The 25,686-nt window shown below is 47.7% G+C and overlaps 1 protein-coding gene across 1 annotated transcript in view; it reads right to left on the bottom strand.

Moving 5' to 3' along the window:
* Positions 1 to 25,686, bottom strand: part of ETFDH (electron transfer flavoprotein dehydrogenase) — a 412,507-nt gene that overhangs the window by 260,559 nt on the left and 126,262 nt on the right. Inside the window, exon 4 of the mRNA XM_086962357.1 lies at positions 19,607 to 19,688. Within this exon, the coding sequence (XP_086818483.1) occupies positions 19,607 to 19,688 (82 nt within the window). The remainder of the gene's footprint in view (positions 1 to 19,606; positions 19,689 to 25,686) is intronic.

Raw genomic sequence — 25,686 nt, 5'->3', positions numbered from 1 at the left:
CTGTGTGGTCTTATCGTATATCTTTTTACATAAAGTTAATACTCGTTTTATAAAACTCGTGTGGAGTCTATTTGTGGAGTCATCATTGGATTATTGTGAGCGTCATTGCGAATACTTTACACATTTGGCTCGAAGCGGGTGAGCGGGGATATCTAAGAAGGTGACCTTCCTTTTCCGGACGTTGGAACAAGGGTCCCTACTTGGCCTAAGGTACCTAGCTTAGCCAAGCAGGGATCCTGGGTCTAATAAGCATGCTTGGAGTGGTTCCTCTTGCTCTATCAAATGCATGACCGCAGCTCATAGTGGTAAACAACGTGTCTGGTTGATCTTAGAACCATAAACCACTTGGGAGAAGGGAACCGGCCCAGTAATAATCAACAAAGAATAACCATCTAAAGTCCTTAAATCAAGCACTGCAAATATGTTAATATGACCCTGACCACAATATGAAATTCATGCAAAGGATTTAACTTGAAATACATATTTTTGTCCATGCTGTTGAATGCCTACAACTCTTGCATCTATTTCGATAAACCCAGTGGCTAATTTTAGGACCACAAACTACTTGGGAGGTGGTTGACGGCCCAGTGAGAGTCCTTTTTTGTTCGTTGGTAGCGATTTCACTCTGTAGACCTTGCCTGTTATGCAACTTACATACCTGGTCCACCCAACCAGAGGCAAGTGCATACAGTATTCCTGCCAAACAAACACCCTCATGTCTTTTTCTTTGCTGTCTTGTTACAGGAATTGCGGTGGATTTGTCTCTTTATGCATTTTCACCACCACTAACTTGTCCTTACCAATGTTATGTTAAAACCAGCCAGACAGCCATTTTTCTGTGAGGCACTCAAGAAACACTCATGAATGTATTAACCAACGATGCCTGAAGTAATGCATGAGGCAGTTATACAAGAAATCTCCACCATCAGAATGAAGATGGGAACTTTTGATATCAAAATGTTCGAGCTCTCCAATCAATTCAAAGGGATGACATCCCATGTCCGCCACAAACATCTAGATACCACTGAGATAAGACTGAGAAACTTACAAGTGGGTCTCAATGCCCAACTGGATTGGGATATACAAATATGGCACCTTAAATGAAATGTCATCGATCTGGAGGACAGCTTGTGGAGGGACTACATTCCCTTCTATTGTATTATGAAGCAGAAGGACAACATAATCACATTTCTGTGTTTGTGTCCCCCTTGAAATCCAAAGGGCACACAAGCTCTGGTTTGACAGACAGCAAGGCCCAGTGAGCCCATGCCCTTCAACTGCCTGCCTTTGCCCCTGCCAATATGTGTGACTTCTCCTGTGAGCAGCTAGGAAGAATGAGGTCCCATACATAAAATGGTTGACTATTCTCATTACACCAACGTTGAAAGGAAAAATGGCCTTGACTGTGGCAGGAATCATCGAATTTGACAATGCTGGATCGGGGCAATGATGATCATCAGAGTAGATGGCAAGACCACAGAGTTTCATGAGACAACACCTGGAAAATTTCCTAAAAAAACACTTGATTGTCATTGATGGATGTGATGCCACCCAGAAGTGAGTCAGGAGCATCGGAAGACAAGACAGGCACTGGGACAGCTGCCTCTGTGGTGCCAGGCAACCTACCCTCCAAGCATGGTTCGAACGCCCAATGACCTGAAAGACCACATTTCTGACAGAGACTCCTGTGAACAAACCATGACCAATACCTCATATCATCCTTTTTCTTGTCTCTTGCTCCTCATTACGTCCTATCCCCGTGTAAGTTATGCATCTACTTTTAATGTGCTTTAACTCCTCTTCGCAAAGTAAATATTTGCAGAATAACAATATAGTCTCGCATATTAGCATATTTAGTTCTTCTAGTTATAAGTGTACGTTAGGAATGCACACCATTCCCTGCTATTTAGACTTGTGGTTTGAACCTTTTTGAACAAAATAGTGACTTCCCACTTTGCATGGGGCTTGCCCCAACACAATCTGTCACCCTCAATGTTTTGATGTGCCTCACTGATGGCCCCAACCGTAGAATTATAAACTACACATTCCACCCTTAAGTCTTTGACCGCCTTCCCACCTTTAAACTGGCATATTATACATTTGAATCTCGCTCAGAGAATCCTCTGTAATCCCAGGTGCTACCCGCAAATGATGCTTGTTCATTCTTGAGAGGAGTTCGGTCCGCAGCTTAAAGTTGAAAAAATATTACCGGGAGTCGTTTTAGTGCTCAAAGATCGTGGTAGGGAATGCACATTCTTGCTCACCAACTTAACGTTGGTGAGCCACACACAAGGAAAAACTATCATGTGCTGGTTGGCGAAGTTTTGCCAGGAACAAGCGGAACGTTGAGTGGGTAAATCTCTGCGAATACTGCCGGCGGAGAAAGTTTATCGCCCATCCCTAGAAGCCACTTGTTGAGACTGTATAGTGGAGGGGATGGAGCTAGACAACAGAATGAAATACTGAGAGTGAAAATGGAGGGCTTGGTTTAAGATGTATTGATGGCTATACTCAAGGCAATCAGTAAATTAAACGACTTCGAGCTCCACAGGAAATAAAAGAATACAGAATTAATTAATGAAAAACAATGATAGAGTGCACAGCTACTCCTAGGATTGTCCCGGCACTATAAGAACTCACTGTGATCAAAGGCCACAATAAACTGGAAAGAAATAGTCACGTTTTCAACAGCATTCGGAACTGCAGTTCGTTACTGATGCTATGGAGACTGACCGGCAGCTTGCTCCAGGCTTGTGCAGCCAAAAGAGAACAGGAAGAGTCACCTTTTTTTGTTTTAAAACCGGTCTAACTTTTAGAATCACCACCAAAAGTGAATGAGATGAACCAAGTGTCCTTGACAGCTGGTAATGGTTAGAGCTGTCAGCTAAAAATTGGGAACCCAATAAGTAAAAGGCCCTATGAGCCAACACCAGGGCCTTACACAGGATCCTTTTAATGGCCAGTAAAAGCTCCTAAGATGAAGGGAGATAAAAGCGCAATGGGGAATGCTCAGAAGACGTGCTGCTGCATTCTGAATTACCTGTAGAAGATTGATTGAACCATCCAGAGGAACCACATACAATACGCTGCGTAGTCCAATTTTGAGGTAATAAGAGCATGAACAACAGTTTTCCAGGACTGTAGCGGCAAGAGGAAGATAATCATTTTTAAAGTGCATAGCACTGAAAAGCAAGAACCAACCAAGAATACCAGTTGGGGCTGTAAGGAGAGTTGGTTGTCAAATTTGATCACTGGGTTACTGGTCATTGTAGCTTGCAGATGGGGCAAGGTGTCAGGTCTACAATTTTCCGACCACTTGGAGTGAAAAGACCCAATTAGGAGAATTTGGGTTTTGTTGGAATTGCATTGGAAATTGTTAGCACAGATCCAGTCCAACACAGACACTAGACAGGCTTAAAAAAAGGGGGATTTCTAGAAGATTGGGCTAAGATGTGATCTCTCCTGACCAGTTGTGAGTGTTGTAAAGGCTCATTGTGCGTTCAGCTGTGGGATAGCCAAGAGACATCAAATGACTATGGGACATCTGTTAACAGGGAAGGGAAGTGAAGAGGCTCTTGGAAATTTCTCCTTTGTTATGATTCCAGTACACTCATTCCGCGTTCTCACTTCAGCACAACTGGTAGGTAATTGCACAGGCAGGCAAAAAGGACTGAAAAGAATCTTCTTTAAAATAACTCGCACTTTAAAAAGTTAGGACACCTGATATGAAAATGTCCTTCAGAGTTTACAAAATCCTCCAACCCCCAATATCGGATCGAGACTGTGCTGATTTGGGCTAGGACCAAGCTTTGTGAGAGAAACATTTGACAGACTGAGTCTAGTTAAAGAAGGACCAATTAAAGAGTCCAATATCTCCACCGTTATTCGCTCTTGCTATGGAGTGACTAGATAGATTAGGAGAGGTATTTCTGGGGAAGAGGATATGCAAAGTAAGGATTCTTTGTGTCGTATTGCTCGGTTAAAGTCTATGAAGTGCTACAGAGTTGTTGACAAAACAGACAGATTAGTGGCCCTCAATTTTGCACATCAGCAGAACTATCTCATTTTTCCATTACCTTGTTATCAAAGAAATGGGGTAATGGAACAGGGGTCAACGGTGGCAAGCAGATCGTTTAAATATTTAGAGGTTCAAGTAGACTGCTAATTGTGCAAGAACAACAAAGGTTAAGTGTGGATGGGCAGCTTAGTTAGATGTACTTTTTCATCAAATAACCCAGGTCTTCAAAGTTCAAGTTAGCAACTGCAAAAAACAACATTACCCTCGAATGATAAATTACTTTTACATAATAAACATATCGATACACAAATTGTGTTTTGTAAGATGGATGCACTATTATTCAAACATCTTTTGTAAATTGGACGTATTATTAATCAAATATGCATGTCTTAGGCAGTCGTCCAAGTTCTCAGAGGCCCCTGTTTTCCACAGATATTACGCAGCTAAGTTAGAGTAAGTGGTGCAGTCACTGCGGTGAAGCTACAGCAGGTAGTTTGAGGACTAAATAAAAAAGAAACATGTCAAAGCTCTGTTATGTAATGAGGATGCACCTGAGAAAGTCTTCAGAGGGTCTTCTATGTCCATGACAGATACTGCTTTAACCCGTTGGCTGCTGCCGTCGGCCAACGGTCGCCACAAGCACTACCTTGGGAGTGCTGCGCACGTCCGGTGACCGATGCTGCCCCACCCGTTTTTCAAACGTTCAGCACTGGAGCAGAACGTTCGAAGCAGCCAACGGGTAAAGGCCATACCAAAGTAAACTTTATCTAAACAAAGATTATAGATTTAAGACGCAATAGGTGCACCAGATGTCAACCATCAACGGCCACAATCTTCAAGTAGTACAGGAGTATTGATAGCCAAGTGTTTTAATACAGAATAAGGCTCTTGGGGGCAACTTGGTACATTTCAAAAAGAGATCAGGAATGGCCATCCTCTGTGGAACATGCCCATTTAAATAAAAGCTGTGATGGGATGTCACTCTTATCGTGAAGTAAGGCATCACTGATGAAAATTAGTCAGCATCTGGTATAAAATGCATTGTCTTGGCTATTGATAGAATGGGCTCTGGATGAGAAGGGAGGTGCACTGTGCAGAAGATGAAGGCTGTTAACTTAAGGTAGTTACATTGGAATTAGGCTTACCCACAGCAAAGGTGTTGTAAATGCTTGCTCCTTAAACTGGCACCCTGAGGCTCACCATACCAAAAAGGGTTCCCCTATAGCATGTTTACAGGACCATAAGGTGACTGCTGATTGTGGGAGACAGACAATAAAATAGGATAGGATGTACAAAGATAAGCTGTAAGAAACGGGCGCTATATATACTGCACCAAAGTGAGGTACAGTGTGAATAGAGTCTAAGGGTCCCGCTTCGCAGTGGAGGGTCTGCTGAGGTTGTTGGTTTGACCAGAGGGGCTCTGAAGACGAGAGCGGACCGGGGATCAGTGCATTGCTTTATTCGTCACAGAGGGCAGGAGGAGCACGCCAGCACAGGACTCCAACTCCCAGGAGCCGGTGCTGCAACACATCTGTGCCGGGGTCACGCCCACCGGCCCACGGGACCTTCATTACCTCTCGCAGAACCCGCTGGCGCGGGTCCCGCTTCGCAGTGGAGGGTCTGCTGAGGTTGTTGACCAGAGGGGCTCTGAAGACGAGAGCGGACCGGGGATCAGCGCATTGCTTTATTCGTCACAGAGGGCAGGAGGAGCACGCCAGCACAGGACTCCAACTCCCAGGAGCCGGTGCTGCAACACACCTGTGCCGGAGTCACGCCCACTGGCCCTATTTCTGTGATTGTTGTATCAGCAGCGAGGAACGCGCGCGGATGCGCGCCCGGGCGAAGCCCGGGACAAGGGCGGGCCCTCTAAGGCCCTCAGAGGCCGAGGAGGCCGGGACGGGCCACCCCCCTTGGCTCGCATCATTGAGGAGGTAGATAGTTTTATACACTTATATTATCTATACCCACCCATTGATCTTATCAACGGACCTGAACTTCCTTGTATAAATACTCAGACTGTTATTACGCCGTATTCCCTATATACATCTAAGTCATTACTAAATTACAATATGACTCAGAAAGGGGTCACCACTAAACCTACCTCACAGAGGGGATCGTGCAAAGGGACACTAGACTATCACTTTAATAGGACAACAGTGATTACTCCTGAGGAAACAGAAGAAAATGATTAACGCCAGTTCATAGTTAGCACACCCACCACTCCCAGCATACAATCTTCTTTGCAAACAGCTGGCTCTGCACAATGCCTTGCACTGTGGGAGGAATTAAATAATCTGTGTAAATCCAGGTACGTTCCATTGGAACCGATAAACGAACAAAACAATGTTCCATCCTGTACCTTATTTAGTGGCTGTACATTACCTATTAATGACTGCCCGCAGAAACCCCCCCTCTCACCTAAAAAAGTGAACACTCAAAGCACAGTACTCCCACAGATCTCTTGTGTTAAAAGGAAGCACGATGGGATTAAACAAAATGGGAACCACCCAAAGCTACAAAAACTGTGTCTAAGCCCCTCTTTGTCTTCATGGTCTTCTAATAACTCCCCTTTAACCACAGAAACAGCAGCAAAGTTTGACCAGACAGTACCTTCTTCCCAGCAGGCTTTACTGTCCCAGATTGAACTACTGGTCAAATCCCTCTTATCACCTTTGTTGGAAAAAATTAACACTCTAGGGGATAGGCTGACGGGAATAGAAGAAAGGATTAAGGATAGCTTCCCACCCACCAAAATTATCAAAACACCTAACCGCTCTCAGCCATCTGCTGCCTTTAAAGAGACTACGCCTCCTACATTAAGCAAATGTGCTCAAATTCAGTTGCTAGCCTCTGATACAATAGTCTCAAAAGCTCCAAGGGTCGCTTCCAAACCCGTATCAACGCAGCACAACCTTGCTAGAACAGAGATTACAAAGGTACCCCATATACACCTACCCCCGGAGGCTGCCCCATTTGTGTCTGTCCTGGCGGGAGTACCAGTACTCCCATATGGTAAACCCGAAAGACAGCAAGACTTACTTAACAAGTTTACATTTTGGCTAGCAAATAATAGACCCTGCCACCCGACCTTGATGGTCGAATATTGAGTGGTAGAAGGGTGGGCTGGTTAGTCTCCTCCCCAAAAGATATTCCTGGTGACCTAGTGTTAGTAAAATTTAGGAACAGACACGTTGTCCCATACTTATAAACTTGGCAGCCCCAAGAAGGAGACGGTCCCATATCCACCTGGGACTTACATAACTTTTACCCTAGTGCGCAATACATCTCCCCTTCAAGACCAAATGCAAGGTACAACTATCTGATGGGTTGAAGCGCCTGTGTATGGAATGGTAGTAGCCCTTCCGCTTTCAATGGGCCAGAACCACTGTACAACAGTTACAAGCGTGGAAAGCGCTATTAATTTGCTTATATTATGGGACAATTTTTGTAACAATAGAACTATGAATGCTGATCTTTTGAAATACGTGTAACTAAGAAGGAAATTACCCACACAGGCTGGGTGTATGTTTTTTAACTTATAGATATGGTGCTAATGCAAGTATGTTTTTATGATTGTTTTTAACTGTACGCTTTTATAATTTTTAAATCAAAATCGAATAAAGCAAATGAAATGAGTCTAAGGGTTCTCCAGAGTTTGGCAGAGGTTAAAGTTAGATAGAACGTTACTCTCTAAAGTGGTAGCTTGGTCGAGCAGTAAGGCAGTATCAGAGGACAGTGTTAAGCATTTGATGTACCCACTCAGTCAGCAAATTAATTCACACACTCAAGAACTGAACTCTAGGCCAATTGTTTTTGTAGAAAAAATATATTGTTGTTTATTTTTTTTTACAACCAAGCAAGCCTGGAACAGGTACGCATTAAATACTTTTCAGTAATAAGTTACTGGTTATAGAACTGTTTGAAAATGCAAAAGGAATTGTACTTTGTTTGACTTACAGGGGAGCAGTAGAATGCAATACAGTACATTGGAATCATTAGGCTTTTTCAATAAATTGCAGGTAAGTTACTTTTCTGATTACTTTTTCTAACACAGTGCTGGATCCTAGATTCAGCACTGGGACATTTCCTGAAAACAGTTGATTAAATGCGTTTTAGTTAGTTGTACGATTTATAAAGAATATTCTTGTATTTCAAAAGTTGACAAACTTTCACACAGAACCACCAATGTTATCCTATGGGAGGAAATTCAATTCACAGGTAAGTTACTTTTACGTTTCTTTTCCTACTCAGTGCTGGATACCAAGATTCAGTGCTGGATACCAAGATTCAGCACTGGGACCTTTCCTGCAAACAGTTGAGAGAATTAGTTTTGGTTATTTGTGCGATTTTTAAAGAATATTCTTAGTTTTCAAAAGTCGACACTTGGAAACTTTTTGGGAGAAAAAATGTCAATGTTATCCTATAGGGAAAAACGGGTTATCGGTTTCGAGGTAAGTACTTGGTCTTTAGAGGTAGGGTTCTGGGGTTAGACTCAGGGGTCTCCCAGGGTCAGTGAGGCACTGGCCGGGTGCAGAGTGTTAAGGCCCAATGTTATCCTACGGAGGATAGAGGGACTCCGGTTGGTGGCTACTGGCAAGCAGGCCACAGGGTTGTGGGAGCAAAGCTCCTAGGGTTTAGCTCAGGCCAAGTTGGGGACCAAAGCAGCACCAAAGGTGCACCCTCAGCAGCACTAGGCAGGCAGGGTGCTGGTTTGAGGTCGGGTGCCCTGTTGATTTCAATGGACATTCTCCGGGACAAAGAAACACTGCAGGCTCGGGGACGAAGATCTTCCAGGAGAGACCACCACTTCGAGGGGTAAGTTGGGATGTTGAGGGTTGGTTAGGTACTGCTGGGTTGGGCACACAAGGCTGTGGGGCGTCGGGTGCAGGGGTGCCTGTGGAAGTCGGATTTTCTTACCCGCTCTGGTCGCAGTAGGGGGGGGTCCTCTGGATTGAGGCTGCAGGCGTCGTCTGGGGGCTTGAGGCAGGTCAGGGGTCGCCGGATCTTGGGTCAGGATCGCCAGGGGGACCTCTCGTGGTATTTTTCCGCTTGGGCCGGGTTCGGCGGGTGCAGAGTGGGCTGGATTCGCAGTTCTTGGCTGGCACCAGAAGCTGCAGTTTAAACACGTCCAGTGTTCACGGGAGAAACAGTCTCGCAAGTGAAGGCAGGCAGGTCTTCCGGGGTTTGTGAGGTTGCTGGCTGCTGGAAATGCTGGGGTTTTGCAGGGGCAGGTTTGAGGGGAGACAGGCCTGTAGGGCTGGGGCCAAGTCAGTGGGCATCGCCCTCGTGTTAGCTCTGTACGGCTTCTCGTCCTTCTCTTCTTGTGGTTGCTGGATCTGAGGATGGAAGGTTCAGGGTGCCCCTAAATAATAAATGTAGGGGTGTTACAGGTAGATAAAGGGCCGCGACCAATGGGCCTGGGGTGGGTACACCCCCTATTCTGCCACTCTCCAGTGGGAGGGGGCAGGAGCCTGTCCCTGCTTGGCTGGGTCCCTCCATCCTCAAGATGGCGGGGACTCGAGGTTGTGCTTCACCTTGCCTCCCCCACCTTAGGGGTGGAGTTGGCAGGGGAGGGCACACCTCTCTTCCTCACTTGTTTTTCCCACCGGTTCTCCTACCCAAAGTGGGGGTAGAACCAGTGGGGACAACTTGCTGAAAGCAGCAAATGGTCTGGAAAGGCTCACAATGGCGGCATGTGGCATGCCTTTGAAGCCTCTCCTTTGTGAACCCTGCCCATCCTAGGGGAGGAGGCTTGACACCTGGTCCCAGGATGTGCATTGTTTCAGGCCCCTGAGAGTAGCAAACTCTTGACCCAGGGGTCCAGAAACATGTATAGTGGTGGCAGCCTAAGCAGCCACTCAGTCAGGTCACAAGGAGTTGGTCGAATTTCAGGGGGCATCTCCAAGATGCCGTCTCTTGTGCATTTTACCTTAAATCCCACACTGGGGGCCGTGGCCAAGATGGCGGAGTGAGGAGACGCTTTTGCCCGGAGCTCCCGAACCGGCCCCGGCCCTAAGCCTTCCGAATTGCTTGTTCTCCCCCCTCCGGCGCCAGGCTGAGTCGGAAGGGTGTCGGAAACTGCCGGGCTGCTCTCAGACCAGGGTCCGGCCCAGAAAATGCCCGGGGAAGCAGTGGCCCGGGTGCGGTGCAGACCGAGCTCCGAGGTCGGAAGCTGCGGCGGACGGCAGCCGAGACACAGCCGGGAGAGTAACTGTCCTCGGAGCCCAACGAATTTTGCGGCTGTGCTGCGAGGTGCAGCAGTGAAGCAACCCGGGTGCCGCAGCAGTGGTGGGGGATACCCTGTGAGACGCCGGCTGGCCCCTCCCCTTGACGCCGGCTCCGTCACAACTCGAGGCCGCTGGAGGCGGCTCTGCGGACCAGCGAGAAGGTGACGCAGGAGACGAAGACTGGTCCGGAGACTACCGCGACGGGACCCTGAACCAGTGCTGCCCAGGGAATCGTACTGGATTCGTCTGTCCAGGGGCTACATACAGCGGGCCCCGAGGTCAGGTGCGGAAGAGGCCCAGGACCGCGCTGACGCAGAGTGCGGCGAGGAGACCAGCAGCGGAGCGGAAGCCCGCCATAGACGCCCCGAGAGGTGAGGAGGGGGCCGACAGACTACTGCGGTGCACTGAGTCCTCAGAGACACTTTGGGGGCGGCCGATTGACTTGGGGTCGCGGCTGCGGCCTATTAAGAGGGGGCCCGGGGGAGGAGCTGGGTCCTGCCGTGAAGGGACCGTGCCACGCGGACAGTAGAAAGGGACTGGGCCCAGTACGTGCCCGCTGCGTAGCCAGAGAGGGGCAAAGGCGCCCGGGCTAAGGAGGGCATTTTCAGGAGCCTCGGTGTCCTGCGGGAGGGCGCATCAGACACGGATCACGGGAGCCACTGTTGCATCGGGGACCACTGTAGCCTATTCCCCGTGGGGAACGGAGTCAGAGTGCTCGTCTGCAACCACCCCAGGTGTGGAGACCGGGGGCGGCCGAAAGGGTCCGGACCTGATACTACCGAAGTGGCCTGCCTGTGCGTGTAGGGGACTCACGAGACGATCTGGCGCAGGAGTCCACGCCGACCACGCAGAGGTCTGGCTCCTGTGGTGTCGCGCGCTGAATAACCCGGGTGATCAATAGCTGGAGAGTCCCCCATCGGTCAAACAGGGGGGGGGGGATGCCTGGTGACCCTTCCGCGACCGAGGCGCACAGCCTAAAGGATTGGACGCTACAGGGGCGCCGGACCGGCCATTGCACTGGTGACATCGGCACAGACTGAGGGGTACACGCAGCTGCAGCCTACCTGGAGTGGCATACCTAGGATTGGAACAATCGGGATACTCCGACCCCCACCGGGAGGGGGTGCGTGGGGTTGGAGCCCTGAGGCCTGGTTAGGCGGGTGATCTGTGAACAGCGAGGCGGCCCCGCGGACGAGATGGCGAATCAGAAGGGCAGTATGAGGAATGATCGCACGCTCCCCGAGATGCTCGGCAGGTCCCAGGCCAGGGGGGACAGGAATCTGCCTTCACCGAGCGCGGCGGGTTGCTCTCATTCAGCAGGAAACGGAGAACCTCCGGTCACCAGGTCCTTTTTGGAATCTCTCTTCGGCACGTTGCGAGAAGATTTCCAAGCGCTAAAGCAGGAAGTGGCAGGGGAGGTACGTGAAATACGGAGAGAGGTGGACGGCCTAGGGGAGAGAGTGGTCACAGTGGAATGCTCTACGCAACGGCAGGACGAGGAAATTACGCAACTACAGCAAGAAGTGCTGCGCCTGAGGAACCAGCAGATGGACCTCCAAGCACACAATGAGGACTTGGAAAATAGGTCTCGGCGGAACAATATAAGGGTTCGAGGAATACCATTGACGGAAGAGGGCTCGGATGTGGCGGGCTACCTACGGGAGCTCTTCAGAGACATACTGGGAGAAGCAGCGGACTTTCCTATACGGATAGACAGGGCGCATAGAGTGGGACCCCAGAGGCGTGCAACAGCCCCACCTCCGGACATATTGGCCTTTCTCCCAGACTTCCCGTTGAAAGAACGGATCATGACAGAGGCACGGAAAAAACCTTCACTGGCCTATCGCGGGCACCCTGTGGCCTTATATCAGGACCTGTCCACTATTACCCTACAAAAGCGTAAAGCATTTAAAATCGCAACGGACTTTCTAAAAACAACACGAGACATCCTGCTCGTGGGGCCACCCTTTCCGCCTCATCTTCAAATGGAACGGTGAGATGCATCAACTGTGGTCTCTGCAGGACACGTGTGAAGTATTAGGGATCACCGCGGAGGAAGAGGAGTCTGCCTCGCCACGAAGGAGACGTGCAACTGATGACGGTTGGCGCAGGGTCTCGAGGCGCACAACATCGGCGGCGTCCCAGAGGCCAGGCTTGCTCACCATTCTGGCCGACATGGCATCCAGAGACACTGCTGTAAATGAGGGTGTCGCGTTGACAGCGTAAGACTGCTCCGGGGGGAGAACGACATAGCATTGCTGTTACTGCAGGCTTGGGGACATGGGGGGGAGGGGAGGGAGCGGAGGGTGTAAGGGTGTGGCTGGACGTCCACTCAGATACTATACCACAGACTTGTCCGGTTAGGACATGGCTGGGACAATACTTCCGAAGGTGCTGGGGGGCGGGGAGGGGTGGGGGAGTTGGGGTAGAGGGATGGGTGTGGGGGAGGGGAGAGTTGGGGAGTTGTGGGACAGTGGGGTTGGGAGTTGGGTAGGGGGAGGGTTAGGTACAGTCCGTCCAGTGCTCTTGATGCATCCGCGCTGCCCCGACGGGGCACCTGTGGCTGTTTGGCCCACGAGCCGTCCCTCTATGACACTGATCCACTGCTTCTATCACCATGTTCTGATCCACCATGGCGACCCTTAAGGTAGTGACCCTTAATGTCAAGGGGCTTAACAACCCCGTTAAGAGGAGGGCGGTCATGTCCTTGCTAGAGGACACGCAGGCGGACATCTGTCTCCAGGAGACTCACCTGCTCACACGTGATTGCCACAGACTGCGATCCCGCATATTTCCCACGCAGTTCTTCTCATCGAACACCACCAAAACAGCTGGGGTGGCGATCTTAGTGTCTAAGTCCTTCAGGGGAGAGGTTCTACACAAGTTTGAAGAGCAGAAGGGGAGACTCTTAGCGCACAGATTCAAACTAGGGGCCTTGACGTTTACCATTGGGGCGATATACAGTCCGAATGAGCATCAAGACCGCTTCCTTCGATCAGCGTTAGTGGACATAACAGCTTCCCCAGACAGACACATCATTTTGGGGGGGGACCTAAATATGGTGTTTGACTCAGCTGTGGATAGGTCGGCTCAGCGTTACCCACAGACTGAGGAACTGTCGCAGGCAGGAAAGGCCCAACTGGCAGACTTGGATCTTCACGATCTCTGGCGCCACCTTCACCCCACAGATCGGGACTACTCTTACTATTCACACGCACACAAGACATATTCCAGATTGGACCTCCTTATAGTTACCGGACCGGTCTGCGATTTAGCCACGACGTCTGAAATAGGAGTCATCTTTCTATGAGATCATGCGCCGGTCTCGGGGACCTTCTCTCTGCCAGCAGACTGGGCTCCCCGCGGGGTATGGCGCCTCAGAGACACTCTCCTGCATAAAAAAACAGTGGTGCAACGCGTTATGGATGCGATCAGGGAATTCCAATCACACAATGATAACACTGACACCTCGTTGGCGACCCAGTGGGCGGCACTTAAGGCGGTAGTGAGGGGAGAATTCATTGCGATCTCCTCGGCGCAGAACAGGGAACGGCGACAAAAGCGAGACGGACTCACGCAAAAAGTCCGGGAACTTGAACAGGTGCATCGCCGCACTGGGGCCCCCAGGATCTGGAGGCAGCTGAAGGCAGCGAGGAAACTCCTGTCGTCCTTGGACATGGACAGGGCGGAATATGCGGCGCTGTGGCTGAAGCGCGCTTATTACACGGGGGGAGATAGGTGTGGTCGCCTTTTAGCAAACAAACTCAGGGTGGCACACGAACGCCACCGGGTGAAAGAGATTGCGGTTGGTGACGGCATGACGGTCACAGATGACACCCAGATAGCCGAGGCCTTCCGTCGATTTTATGCCGAGCTATACGCAGGGGAGCACCCGATGGCACAGGAGTCGGAGGACTATTTGGATACGGTCACCCTTTCGTCCCTAGCACCGTCACAAACAGAATATTTAGAAAGAGAGATCCGGGTCGAGGAGGTGATTACTGCCATCTCTAGACTCAAACATGGGAAGGCCCCTGGCCCGGATGGCTACACCGCACTCTTTTATAGAACGTTCAGTGCCACGCTGGCGCCCATCTTGACTACGCTGTTTAGCTCCTTCTCCACACCGGGGGCTATGAGGTAATTGAAATTTTTATGGTCAATTGTGTCCCCTAACGTAGACCCCAACGGCTCCATGTACGCACTTCAAGTACATGTAACTTCCCTCCACGACCGAATCTGAAGACGCAAACACATTTGCGTCCAACGTTAACATGTCCTCTATCAGATCCACCATGAATGGATTGATAATTCAGTTCCTAAGTATACCGTGCCACCGTCTTTATATGGTGCACTTTCATGTTTTTCCTGGCTCTGCCGAGCTAGGCCCTGATTTCTGTCTTCAAGTCACTTCTGCCTCGGTCTCTGAAAGCTGCAGCATGGAGACGCATCCCTGACCCCTGCCTTACTTCCTGCCAAGCGAGCGGTGCCCGGCTCGGCCTGGTCTGCCTGCCAAAAACTGTATTTTGCCTTCAAGTTATCAGCGTAGCCAGCTCAGCTCCTCGAAAACACATTCCTGTCTAGTGATTTAGGTAAACATATCCCCGGCTGCAGAGCAAAGAGCAAGTCTCCCTGTCTCCGTGCAAGTAATTTACAGTTCCCGTTACCATGGTAGGCCCCTGACTTCGAGCATTCGCACGTAGACACGCAGACACCTATGCACGCACTAACATTCAGTATAGAGTAGCCTCTGCCCAAGAGACCTTTTCCTCTAGATTACACATCCTCCAAATACTAGATATCAGATATGTTATAGGGACAGGTCGATCTGACATGCCAGACTTCTGTCTCCTCTACTAGTGTTAAAAGTCAGACCTTTAGCTTCCTCCCGTTGCACGTCAATCACACGTCATATTAGCTGCGCGCACATCCAGGCCACAGGTTTCAGCTGACTCTGCAAGAATTCTCGAAGCATCCACCCACTTATGACACTTTTCTGTGACGTTTCTAGTTCACGCCTCTGTGCACACCCATGTTCACGCCTTTTTGCTACGCACATGTGTTCTTATCATATACATTTCACTTGTCACGCCTACTGTATTCAATGCTATTGTGTCATTTTACTATATATGTCATGTACTGTGAATAAATCGTTGACATCTTTTCCTGCCATCATTGCATACCCGAACCCTTGTATTGATGGATTAGATCTCCATTGACTCGAGTCATTTAGTTATCATTTATGATTAAAGCCCTTATGACTCAGACACCACGGACTCTGCTCATTTGATTGAGCTGTTTTCTTTAATTTTCCGAAATTATCTGGCAAACTCGTATACGGTAAAATATTTACCACAGCTATCCCACCTGATCTCTTACAAGCCACGGTGTCGATCATACCCAAACCGGGAAAGGACCGGACCCGATGCAGATCGTACCGACCGATCTCCCTTTTAAATGTTGACCTCAAACTGTACACGGGGAGTCTTGCGGCTAGACTGGCGCTCCACCTGCCGGGTCTGGTGGAACCGGACCAGGCTGGCTTTGTACCCGGGAGGCAGACGGTGGATAACACCAAGAGAGTGGTACATATCTTGGAAAAGGCCTCTCGGGTCCCTGGGGAAAGAATGCTGTTATCGGTCGACGCTGAAAAAGCGTTCGACCGGGTGCACTGGCCTGATTTAGAGCGGGTAATGGAGAGGATGGGTATAGGCGAGAAATTTCGTTCCTTAGTGTTTAAACAGAGGTTTAGCATTGAACGAGGCACTAGACAGGGGTGCCCACTATCCCCACTCCTGTTCGCTATGTACATGGAGCCATTCGCCCAGAGAATACGGCAGAACCTGGACGCGACCGGCGGGAAGATGGGAGGGTATACCCACACGGTCAGCCTCTACGCGGACGATGTGATACTGACTTTAGAAGACCCGAGGCGTGCTTTGCCCGCGTGCATTTGCGAACTGGAGGCCTTTTCAAGAGTGGCAGGATTCAAAATGAACATGGGGAAATCAGCAGCACTAGACATCTCTCTGACATCTGCAACGAGACAGGAGTTGCAGGGACTCTTCCCCATGCATTGGTCGGCCCGCCAAGTCCAGTACTTGGGTATCCTGCTGGCACCCACGCTGCAGACAATGGTGACTGCTAATTATGCGGCCCTGGGTAGGAAGATCAAGGAGGAATTGGGGAGATGGGGTAAAGGCTTGATATCCTGGCTTGGTAGGGTAGCGGCGGTCAAAATGACAGTCCTCCCCCAGATCTTGTATCTGTTCCGGGCACTGCCGCTGCAACCACCCAAGGGATGGATCCAGCAGACACAGGCGGACTTATCCTGCTTTGTTTGGCAGGGCCGCAAACCTTGGATGAAGAGGGCTCTCTCCACGTTGGCTCCTGAGTCCGGAGGATTGGGTATCCCAGACCTACGCAAATATTTTCAAGCGGTGCAGCTGAGATATCTGGTGGAATGGAGCAGGTGGGAGTCAGACAAGCACTGGCTATTCCAGGACCAGGCGGTGGCGGGCCGTCCCTTACAGAAGGTGCCCTTCCTGCGTAGAGCGCACCGCCCTCCAAACCTCTACGCGTCTTTTGTCACGCGGGTCCCGCTAAGGGTGTGGGACGCCACCAACAAAACCCACGACCTCACCACATTTCCCCTCTCCGTTCACACCCATTGTAGACAACCCGGATTTTACGCCGGGGACAGAACCGGGAGCCTTCACGCACTGGCGTGCTGCCGGGTCAGGGCTCTCTTTAAACTGTACGAGGCGGACGGGGTCCTCTCTTTTCAGAGTCTCAAAGAGGACTACCGGTTGTCCGAAACGGACAGGATGTGCTACTGGCAGGAGCGACACTGGGCTCTACAGCCGCAGGTGAGAGAATCGGCAGACAGGAAGCTGCTGCCGTACGAGAAATGGTTGGTAACACGCACCTCAGACGCAAAACTCATCACGGATCTCTATAAAATGTTGCAACCCCCTCCCTTCCACTTTCATAATCCTGGTAGAGAGCGATGGAACAGGGAGCTGGGCAAGACACTGAGCCATAAAGAGTGGGACCAGATTTCGTATCGCGCACGGCATTCTGCATATCATATAGGACTCACCGAAACATTTACCAAAGTATCTACATATTGGTATCATACCGCGGGTTGCATGAGATGAATCGGCATATTGAGAACACCTGTTGGCGGGAGTGTGGGCAACCAGGTACGCTGACACATGTCTTATGGGAGTGCCCGCTATTACATTCCTACTGGAAGGAGGTGCTTGACGAGATCGATGCTCACTTTGAAATAGAGTTGCCCCGCCTCCCAGCATACGTCCTACTGGGCCTCCCTAATGGGTTGATGTACCCATTGAAATCCCGCAGGGGTAGACAAATTGCCATTTCGCTGGGCTCAGCGGTTCAAAACATCCTAATACACTGGCGCACGACCACTGCCCCTTCCACTACAGGTTGGCTGCACAGATTATGGCATGTCCTGGGCATGGAGAAATTGTCACTCATGATGGCTAGGGAGGTGGAACAATTTGAGGAGCTATGGCAACCATTCCATGCACTACTAGCCACAGAATTCAAGGAACTTACCTGTCCAAGGTACCTGAGATTACTGAGACGTACACCACCGATAGATTACACTGCTTAACACCCAGCGGGTCGGGTAGCGCGAGGGAGAGGAGTGGGGGCAGAGACATGTACGTTCGGCTGAACAAGGCACTGGATGGGGGAAAGGAGGGAGGTAGGGGTGTAGGGTGAGGGAGGGAGTTGGGGGGGTAGTTTCTTCAAAATGGGAAGGGTACAGAGGGTTTGTTCCTACCTTAGAGAGTGTTGTTTCATTTTATGCACGCGGGAGCGGAGCCAACATAGCCCCTACTTCAAACCGTGGGGTACCTGGCGCTACTTTGAGATGGGCTCCCCGGATCATAGCACTGATGCCAGTCTTTTTCTATCTTTGTACTCTTTCAATAAAATACTTTAAACTTAAATCCCACACTGGCATCAGTGCGGGTTTAATGTGCTGAGAAGTTTGATAACAAACTTCCCAGTCTTCAGTGTAGCCATTATGGTGCTGTGGAGTTCGCAATGACAAACTCCCAGCACCATATACTCTTAATGGCAGGACTGCACTTACAGTGCCCAGGAATGGACATGGGTATTGTAGGGGTACAGGGCTCACGCACCCGTACCCTCACCATTGGCATAGGGCACCCAGCTAGAGGTGTGACTGATGTATGCCAGGGCAGTAGCTTGTGGGCATGGCACACAGGCATGTGTGCCATGTCGACTCTTCACTTTGTTTTGCACCAAGATACGCAGCCTGAAATAGCAGTGTGTGAGTGTCAGGGTACAGAGCCTCTAAGGGTGGCACAATAAATGCTGCAGCCCTTTGAGGCCTTCTCTGGTCACATAGACATGGGTACCCATGGTACCATTTAACAGGGGCTGACATGTGGCCAGAGATGCCAATTTGGTTAGCTTTGGGGAAAGAACCCAGGCCCTGGGAACCTGATTGGCAGGGACCCAGGGCACACCAAGAAAAAGTGCATCAGTAGTCTGGCAAAAAGTGCGGGGTTACTGCAACAGAAACCCACTTTCCTACATAAGCTTATTGAATTAAGGCTCAAAACTTATCCTGTGGAGGTTGAGTAGTGGATGCACTGATCAGTGAGGAAATGCACCATTGGAATTTCGTTCTACAATTTGTAGTAATTGAGGCGTAAATAAGTATTTATTAGACTACAAGGTCGTGGAGCAGAGGAAAACCGCTCCACCAGGTTCAGAAGAAAACCTCAAGATGACACCAACAGGAATCTTCATAACAGATGTTCCAAAGGTGACATCACAGATCATAAGTGTAAATACATGGAAGTACTTAAAGTAACACAACAGCATACACATTACTACACAGTTTTTCAGAACAATTGTGTCAAATGAATTTTTCAAATGTCATTCTTCCAAGCGCTGTAACAGTAAATATTTAATGGAAAATGATTGTGAATGAAAACAAATATTTTTTTGGTAGTACATTTTGAACAGCTGCATTTGTAAAGGCATAGTTAAGGTTGTCAAACAGTTCGAGGAATCCAGAACTTATGACAAATATAGGGGGGGGGGGTCGGGGAGGCGTTAAGGAGAACTTCTGGCCATGGAAATTATTTTCATTTAGATATCCTTAAGATGAGACCCAAAAGTGGCTCTCCTGAACGGAGCCTGGAAACCACCTATAGTATTTTGGCAGCCAAGACTCGGAGATGCAGCAATGTTCAACTTACTAAATACTTCCGGTTTGAAAAGTGATACACGTTTTTAGAAACAAAAGTATTTTGTTTAAAAACCGAAAACTCAAATTCTAAATTCATACCTGGAAGAATTGGAACAGGAATCCTATGCTTCTTTGTTAAAATTCCAAATCTGTCCGACGTGACAGGAGTGTGAAGTGGTGCCTGAAAGGGATATTTTTGTAATTGTAAATAAATACATACGTAAACCTCCCAGGTATTTTACAAAAAATGTACATACTTCTGCTTTGACAAACGAAAATGTGCCAGCCAAGAACCGTTCATAAAAACAAAGGCATAGTCTATATTATTATCACCACACAACACCTTGACAGTGCAGAGGATGTTCACATTTTAAAAGATACTACATAGTTACTGCCAAAAAAGCAGTACTTAAAATCTAATTGGGTTAACTATAAATCTATAAAGACGATACAATTAACTATGAATGAGGATTCAAGAGTGAAATAGGCAGCTTCAGTTTTTTACAAAAATATTTTAAAACATACCGCCACTTATTGAAGCAGGACGTTTGCTTTGTTTTCATTTTGGTGCCGCAATACTTTTGAAGTCTATACTGAACAACCGAGCTGTTAATTAATTAACATATGAGCGCGGTTATCACATTATATGCCGTGTTGCACAGGAGTGGAACCCCCCACGAGCAGCTGATCAACCCAGAGCCTAACAAGCATTGACAAAGCTAACAGGTCTCACTTTAATAAAGCCCTTCCCTGCTGCAGCCAAATGGAGAGTCCCAAGCAAGAAAGCTGCCACACGAGCCCACAGCCCCGAAGCACGCTTAGATAACCGACACAGAGGAGGGCTGATGCGGCACGATCTTGAACGGGTAGAGCGCATGACGGTCCAGGGGGCAGGCCAAATTGCACTTCAGCAGCATGGCAAGCAGCTTCTGCTTTGGTCAGGCCCTGTGAAGTAAAGAGGCTGTAGGCAAGTAAATTAGTTGCAATCTTTTTTATTCTGACAACCCCTCAGCGTGAATCACGCAAACCGAGAAACGAGTAGAAGAATGCCCAACATTCTAGCTCAAGGAATATAAATACAGAGAACACGCAAATTGTTCTGATTCTTAATTCCTAAGAATCAGAACAATTCCAATAATTACTTCTTTTATGTTACAAAAAAGTTCAAACATAAGTCTTTGGAAGACGGCTGCTGCCGACGAAAGGCATGTGCCTAAATTGGTAACAGCTGAATAGTGTACAAAAATCTGTCAAATGTTTGGAATTTTTGTTAAGATCTACCTGATGGTAGACACAGGACAGGTCTATGATGGAGAACCACTTGGCATTTCTGGTCAACGTTAAAATTTCGTCAATGCGGGGTAACGGTAACTGGTCTACCACAATATGATCATTTAAACCTCTCAGATCAACACATAGACAAACCTTGCCGTTAGCACATCTGGCAACGACTAAAGGTGAAATCAGAGGCTTCAATGGGCTCAGTAATTTGTGCATCAAATAATTTTTGTAACTCAGCCTTAACTTCATCTCGAACAATGAAGGGGATGTTGCGTGCTTTGTGGATTTAGGGTGTAGCGTCCAGTTTTAATCTGATCATGTGGGTAAAACCTTTTAACTTACCAACACTGCCATTAAATACTTCAGGGAATTCATGGAGAACCCAATTTTTAATGTCCTCACCATCACATGCTACAACGACTTGTTCCGGGCTATTCAGATCAAGTATAATATTGAGATTTTTTCTGATCCTTCCACCCCAAAACAGATGTTCCTTTCATAGCCACATACAATTTGCAGAGAGCATTTCTACCCATAAATCTGAAAATTAGTTCTCGAAAACCTATGACGTTTATCTTTTCACCAGTATAATTTTCGGAAGAGATGTCTTAAGGCTCCAAATGATTACCTAGGACGTCAATAAAATGACTAGACCAAATATTTTCTGCAATAATTGTGTATGGGGACCCATAATCAGCAGCAACCTGTAATGAAAACCCACCAAAAACAAGCAATGTCGTTGCCAATAGGTCTCGCAGTAGGAAAGTTGGAGCTATTGGTTTTGTAAATGACATTTTATATTTATGTTTTGTGATTCACAATGCCAATACTTTTAACTTTAGCAAATGTGACACTTTTAGCATTTGTAATGCCACATGTTTTGTATTGACGTGACTTAGATGTATTGATATTACAAATAACAATGGCTTTTAATTTTTTTAAATAATTAATACTTAAATAAAAGTGATTGTAATTTATAATGGCAATGGTCCGAAGTAGATAAAATAGTGGCAAAATAGAACAAGTAATGTTACAAAAGGTGAAAAACAAAGGAAGCTTTTTTAACATATAAATGTTGTTTTAAAGAGCAGCGAATTGGTAGGATTATGTTGTTTGTGTGGCTTACATCTGTTTAGGCTTATGCTGGGACACACGAGTTTGCAATGCTGCTAGTGTTTTAAAGCATTGTAAAATACTCCAGTGAGGAACGCCTTTGAGTGAGGCTGTGTGTGTGATAGAAGCTGTGTAAGCGTAGTGTGCGACATACAAGGGGGAGTGAGCCTGTAGCAATTTGGTTATTAGCACAGAAAAAGCATTGTGAAAAAGTGTAATCTATTCTGCAAAGCTTGTTTGTAGTATAACCGAAAAGCACTTGCTGGCGCCAGTGAGGCGGCATTTCATTGTACTTCGCAACCAAGCCTCTTTAAGATGCACATCATCTTTTAAACACCCAAAAAGAAAAGCACTTGCTGGCGCCAGCGAGGCGCCACTTTATTGTACCTACCAACAAAGCCTGTTTAACATGCACAGCGGTTTTTAACACCTATGAAGTTATTGAAGTTAGCGAGTAAGTATATGTGTATGCCCTGAAGCTTTTTTAGCGTGAGCTGCCACACACGACACGGGGGGCATAAAGCTCTCTTATCGCAATAGACGTTGCGCGCGTGTCCCTGATACTTTGCAATACAGCTAGCTTCCTACTTTTGTAAGCACCCAGCGACTTGAATAACTTTATTTGCAAGGCTTGTTTTCGATATAAGTGAAAGGCAATTGCTGACGCTGTATGCGCTGTATAAAAGGAGGCAAATTAATAAACATTGTTTGCAAGGCTTGTTTTTATATAACTGAAAAGCAGTTGCTTTCACAGTATAACCTGTAGGCTTTGTTTCAAAGGAGGCAAAGTTACTACGTTTGTTCAAAAGGCTTTTTAGGTTTCGCCTATTATCATTCGCTTGCGAGTGTAATTTGCAATGCAATAGGTCTCGCATTTGCAACAGTTTGAGCTATTGGCATTGTAAATGACAATGCCTTTTATTTATCGGTTTTGATAATTAACACATAAATAAATGGCATTGTCACTTACTATGCCAATAGCTCAAACTCTTGTAAATGCGTTACTGCAAATCCTCATAAAACAAGTGCTGCTGTACTTTAAATAAATGTATTTGTTTTTCTTGTTTTGTAATTCAATAGTGAAGCACTTGTTAGCTTTGTTCATGTTGAAATCTCTCTTAAAGCCACTGATACTCGTAAGTACAGACATTGAATTCTGTAAGTTGGTCTCATATAAACTTGCAGGAGCGCAGTTTGTCGTGGTTCTTATTATGCTGCACGTTGGTCTGCACTAGAGCTTGCAAACCTTGCACTGGGTATTCTAGGCGTGTGATTGCAAACTGAGCAAGATTTACAACACACAAACAAATATGATGTCATCCACACCTACATTACTGATGCAACTACTATGCAAACAAACACAAAGAAGGCTGCGGTCTGTGATGGGATCTTCGAGACAGGGCGTGATGGTACCTAACCCACACAGCCTGCGAGGCCACATTTAGCGCTATACAAATCTGTTACCATAGGCTGTAATTTTAGCAGGAGTTACTACATGCCGCCTGTGTGAGTTTGTCATCCCCATTATAGGAATAAATAACAGGAAAAATAAGCCGCTCAGTTATGATGTCTAGTAAATTTAGCTTTAAATGAAGTCCTGTACATAATATATATATAATATTCTCAATAATATCATTTACACCATACACTGCGCAGGTGCTTGAATAATATGGATTATCAAACTCAACTATATGCATTTTATCAACCTCAGAGGGACGAAAGCTTAAGCCAGCTCTGCAGTGGTCCAACGGTTTCATGCGGATATTTAGAGCACGCATTGCAGCCCACGGAACCATCGACTTTCGAGTGATATCAATGGCAGGGTGCAATACAGTATGTAAATGAGCATTGGCAAAGCCAATATATTGCGCTCTGTTTTTCGATTAGATGTGTCAATCAATGTGTTTGCCGATGCTCTGCAGCATCGGTAAAAAGCAAAACGCTTGCTGATGTTGTACAGCAAGGAGAAAAGTGAAATAGAATATACGCAGCTCTCGTTATTATTCACAGCTGTGCCATTCCCTGTGAGGATGGTCCTAGAGAGTCCTTTCTGTACAAGACATAATAAAAGCAGGGAGGGCTGGGGCAAGCACTGAACTAGCTTGGAACAGGGACGAGAAGCAGGGTGAAGGGAAGCACGGTGTTTAGGGAGGGAGGCAGCGTGAATCACCAGGGTGAAGAGAAGCATGATGTTTAGAGAGGTGAAGCAGCAGCCTTCCCTCCACCCTGCCCCCCCTACCCATGTACTCCTGATGGTCGGCGCTGAATCCACACTTTCCGTCGGACCTGCCCATTTTAGCCCGCTAATGGGGGAGGGCTCAGTTTTGTTTTCCCAAGCCTCCCGCGCTTTCAGGAAACCGAAGGTGCGGCTGAAACCGGGATGCACGAGTGTGCCTCCGATAACAAATGTAAACGTCTTTGCCTGATCGGTTAGCATTGTAGCCCCCTTAAATCCACTTCAAGGGGAGGAGGCGGCAGAAAAAAATGTTAATGACCCTTAACTTTGACGTGGGTATGGGGGCACAGAAGCCAAACGAGGTCACTGAGATTAAAGCGACAATGCAAAATGTTTTTTGACAAATTGAGAGAGGGTGCAAAGAAGGGAAAAGCGTGCAAAGGGAAGGCATACGTGAAATACAGGGAAAAAATGATGTCTAAGGAAAGAGGACATAATAAGAGGGACCATTTAAGGTACAGTGAAAAGGACAGGACAAAATAACGAAAGAAGGGAAAGAGAAGGAAATGTTCATATATCAGTGCGGCTTCGTAGAAAGTCAGCATAGCTCACTCGCGTAGTATAAAGTTCAAACTGAGGGGTGGAGTCGCTCTTGCGGGGCACTTAAACGGGGCGCAACGAAGTAAAGATTGCATATAGCACTTTCTCTTTCTAGATCCCTTCTAGTTGATGAAACTCTGGTTTGGGGGAGGGGTGGATGCGTGGCAAGAGCTACTGAAAGGTTGAAAGCGCTTTGTCTCTTCCAAGCGCTATGAAGAATCTTGGAACACGAATATTTGAGGTTTAGTTTTGGGTCCGATTCCCATCACTGCCAGGGCAATGTGTGTTTTCTGTACATATTGCTCGCTACCTACCTCGTTCACATTCGCCTAAAGCGAATACTAAACCCATCTGCCGGATGAGTGTTAAAGTGCACGAAAACCATTACAAAGAGTCCATCTCCAACAAAATGCATTAAAGGGGTACGCCCCCCCCTCGTTTGTTTTCAGTGGTTTGGGTCTGAAAAACGAGTTTACAAATTATAGCCTGCACCAAAAGCAATACATAGCTCTTAAAGGACCTGTGTTTATTTTTTCGAGGAGCTGCAATGTTTCCACGAACAAGCTTCATCAAAACAAGTCTGCACAGACCTTGACGGCAGCACTTTGGGAGAGGCCTGCCTGGCTCGGCTAATCAGTGCTGCCAGTAAGAAGGGGGGGGGGGGGCGAGCGCACAGAATAGAGTGTGAATGTGATGGGGGAGGCTGGAGAGTCTAAGGAATCACTGCGGGATAATGGCAGTGGAGAGAGAAGAGGGACACTGTGAGAGCAGCGGAGAGAGAGAGGGACAACAAAATTTGTGAGAGGAGAAGGGAAAGGAAAAAGAGAGGAGAGAGAAAACGGGCAAAGGTAGCAAGAAATGGAGCAAAGAGGTAAAATGCTAGTGGAGAACATCACAAAAAAAAAAAAGAAGGGACAGAAAGGAGGAAAGGTGGGAGGGAACATGGCCTGGGGGAAGCTGGCTGGGGAGGGGGAGGAGAAATCCAATTAAGGCTGTGTGCGGGGAGAGA

This window comes from Lissotriton vulgaris, chromosome 3_1, assembly GCF_964263255.1.
Source record: "Lissotriton vulgaris chromosome 3_1, aLisVul1.2, whole genome shotgun sequence".
NCBI lineage: Eukaryota > Metazoa > Chordata > Amphibia > Caudata > Salamandridae > Lissotriton > Lissotriton vulgaris.
The sequence above is the reverse complement of the archived record's forward strand: the minus strand, read 5'-3'. Positions and strand labels throughout refer to the sequence as shown.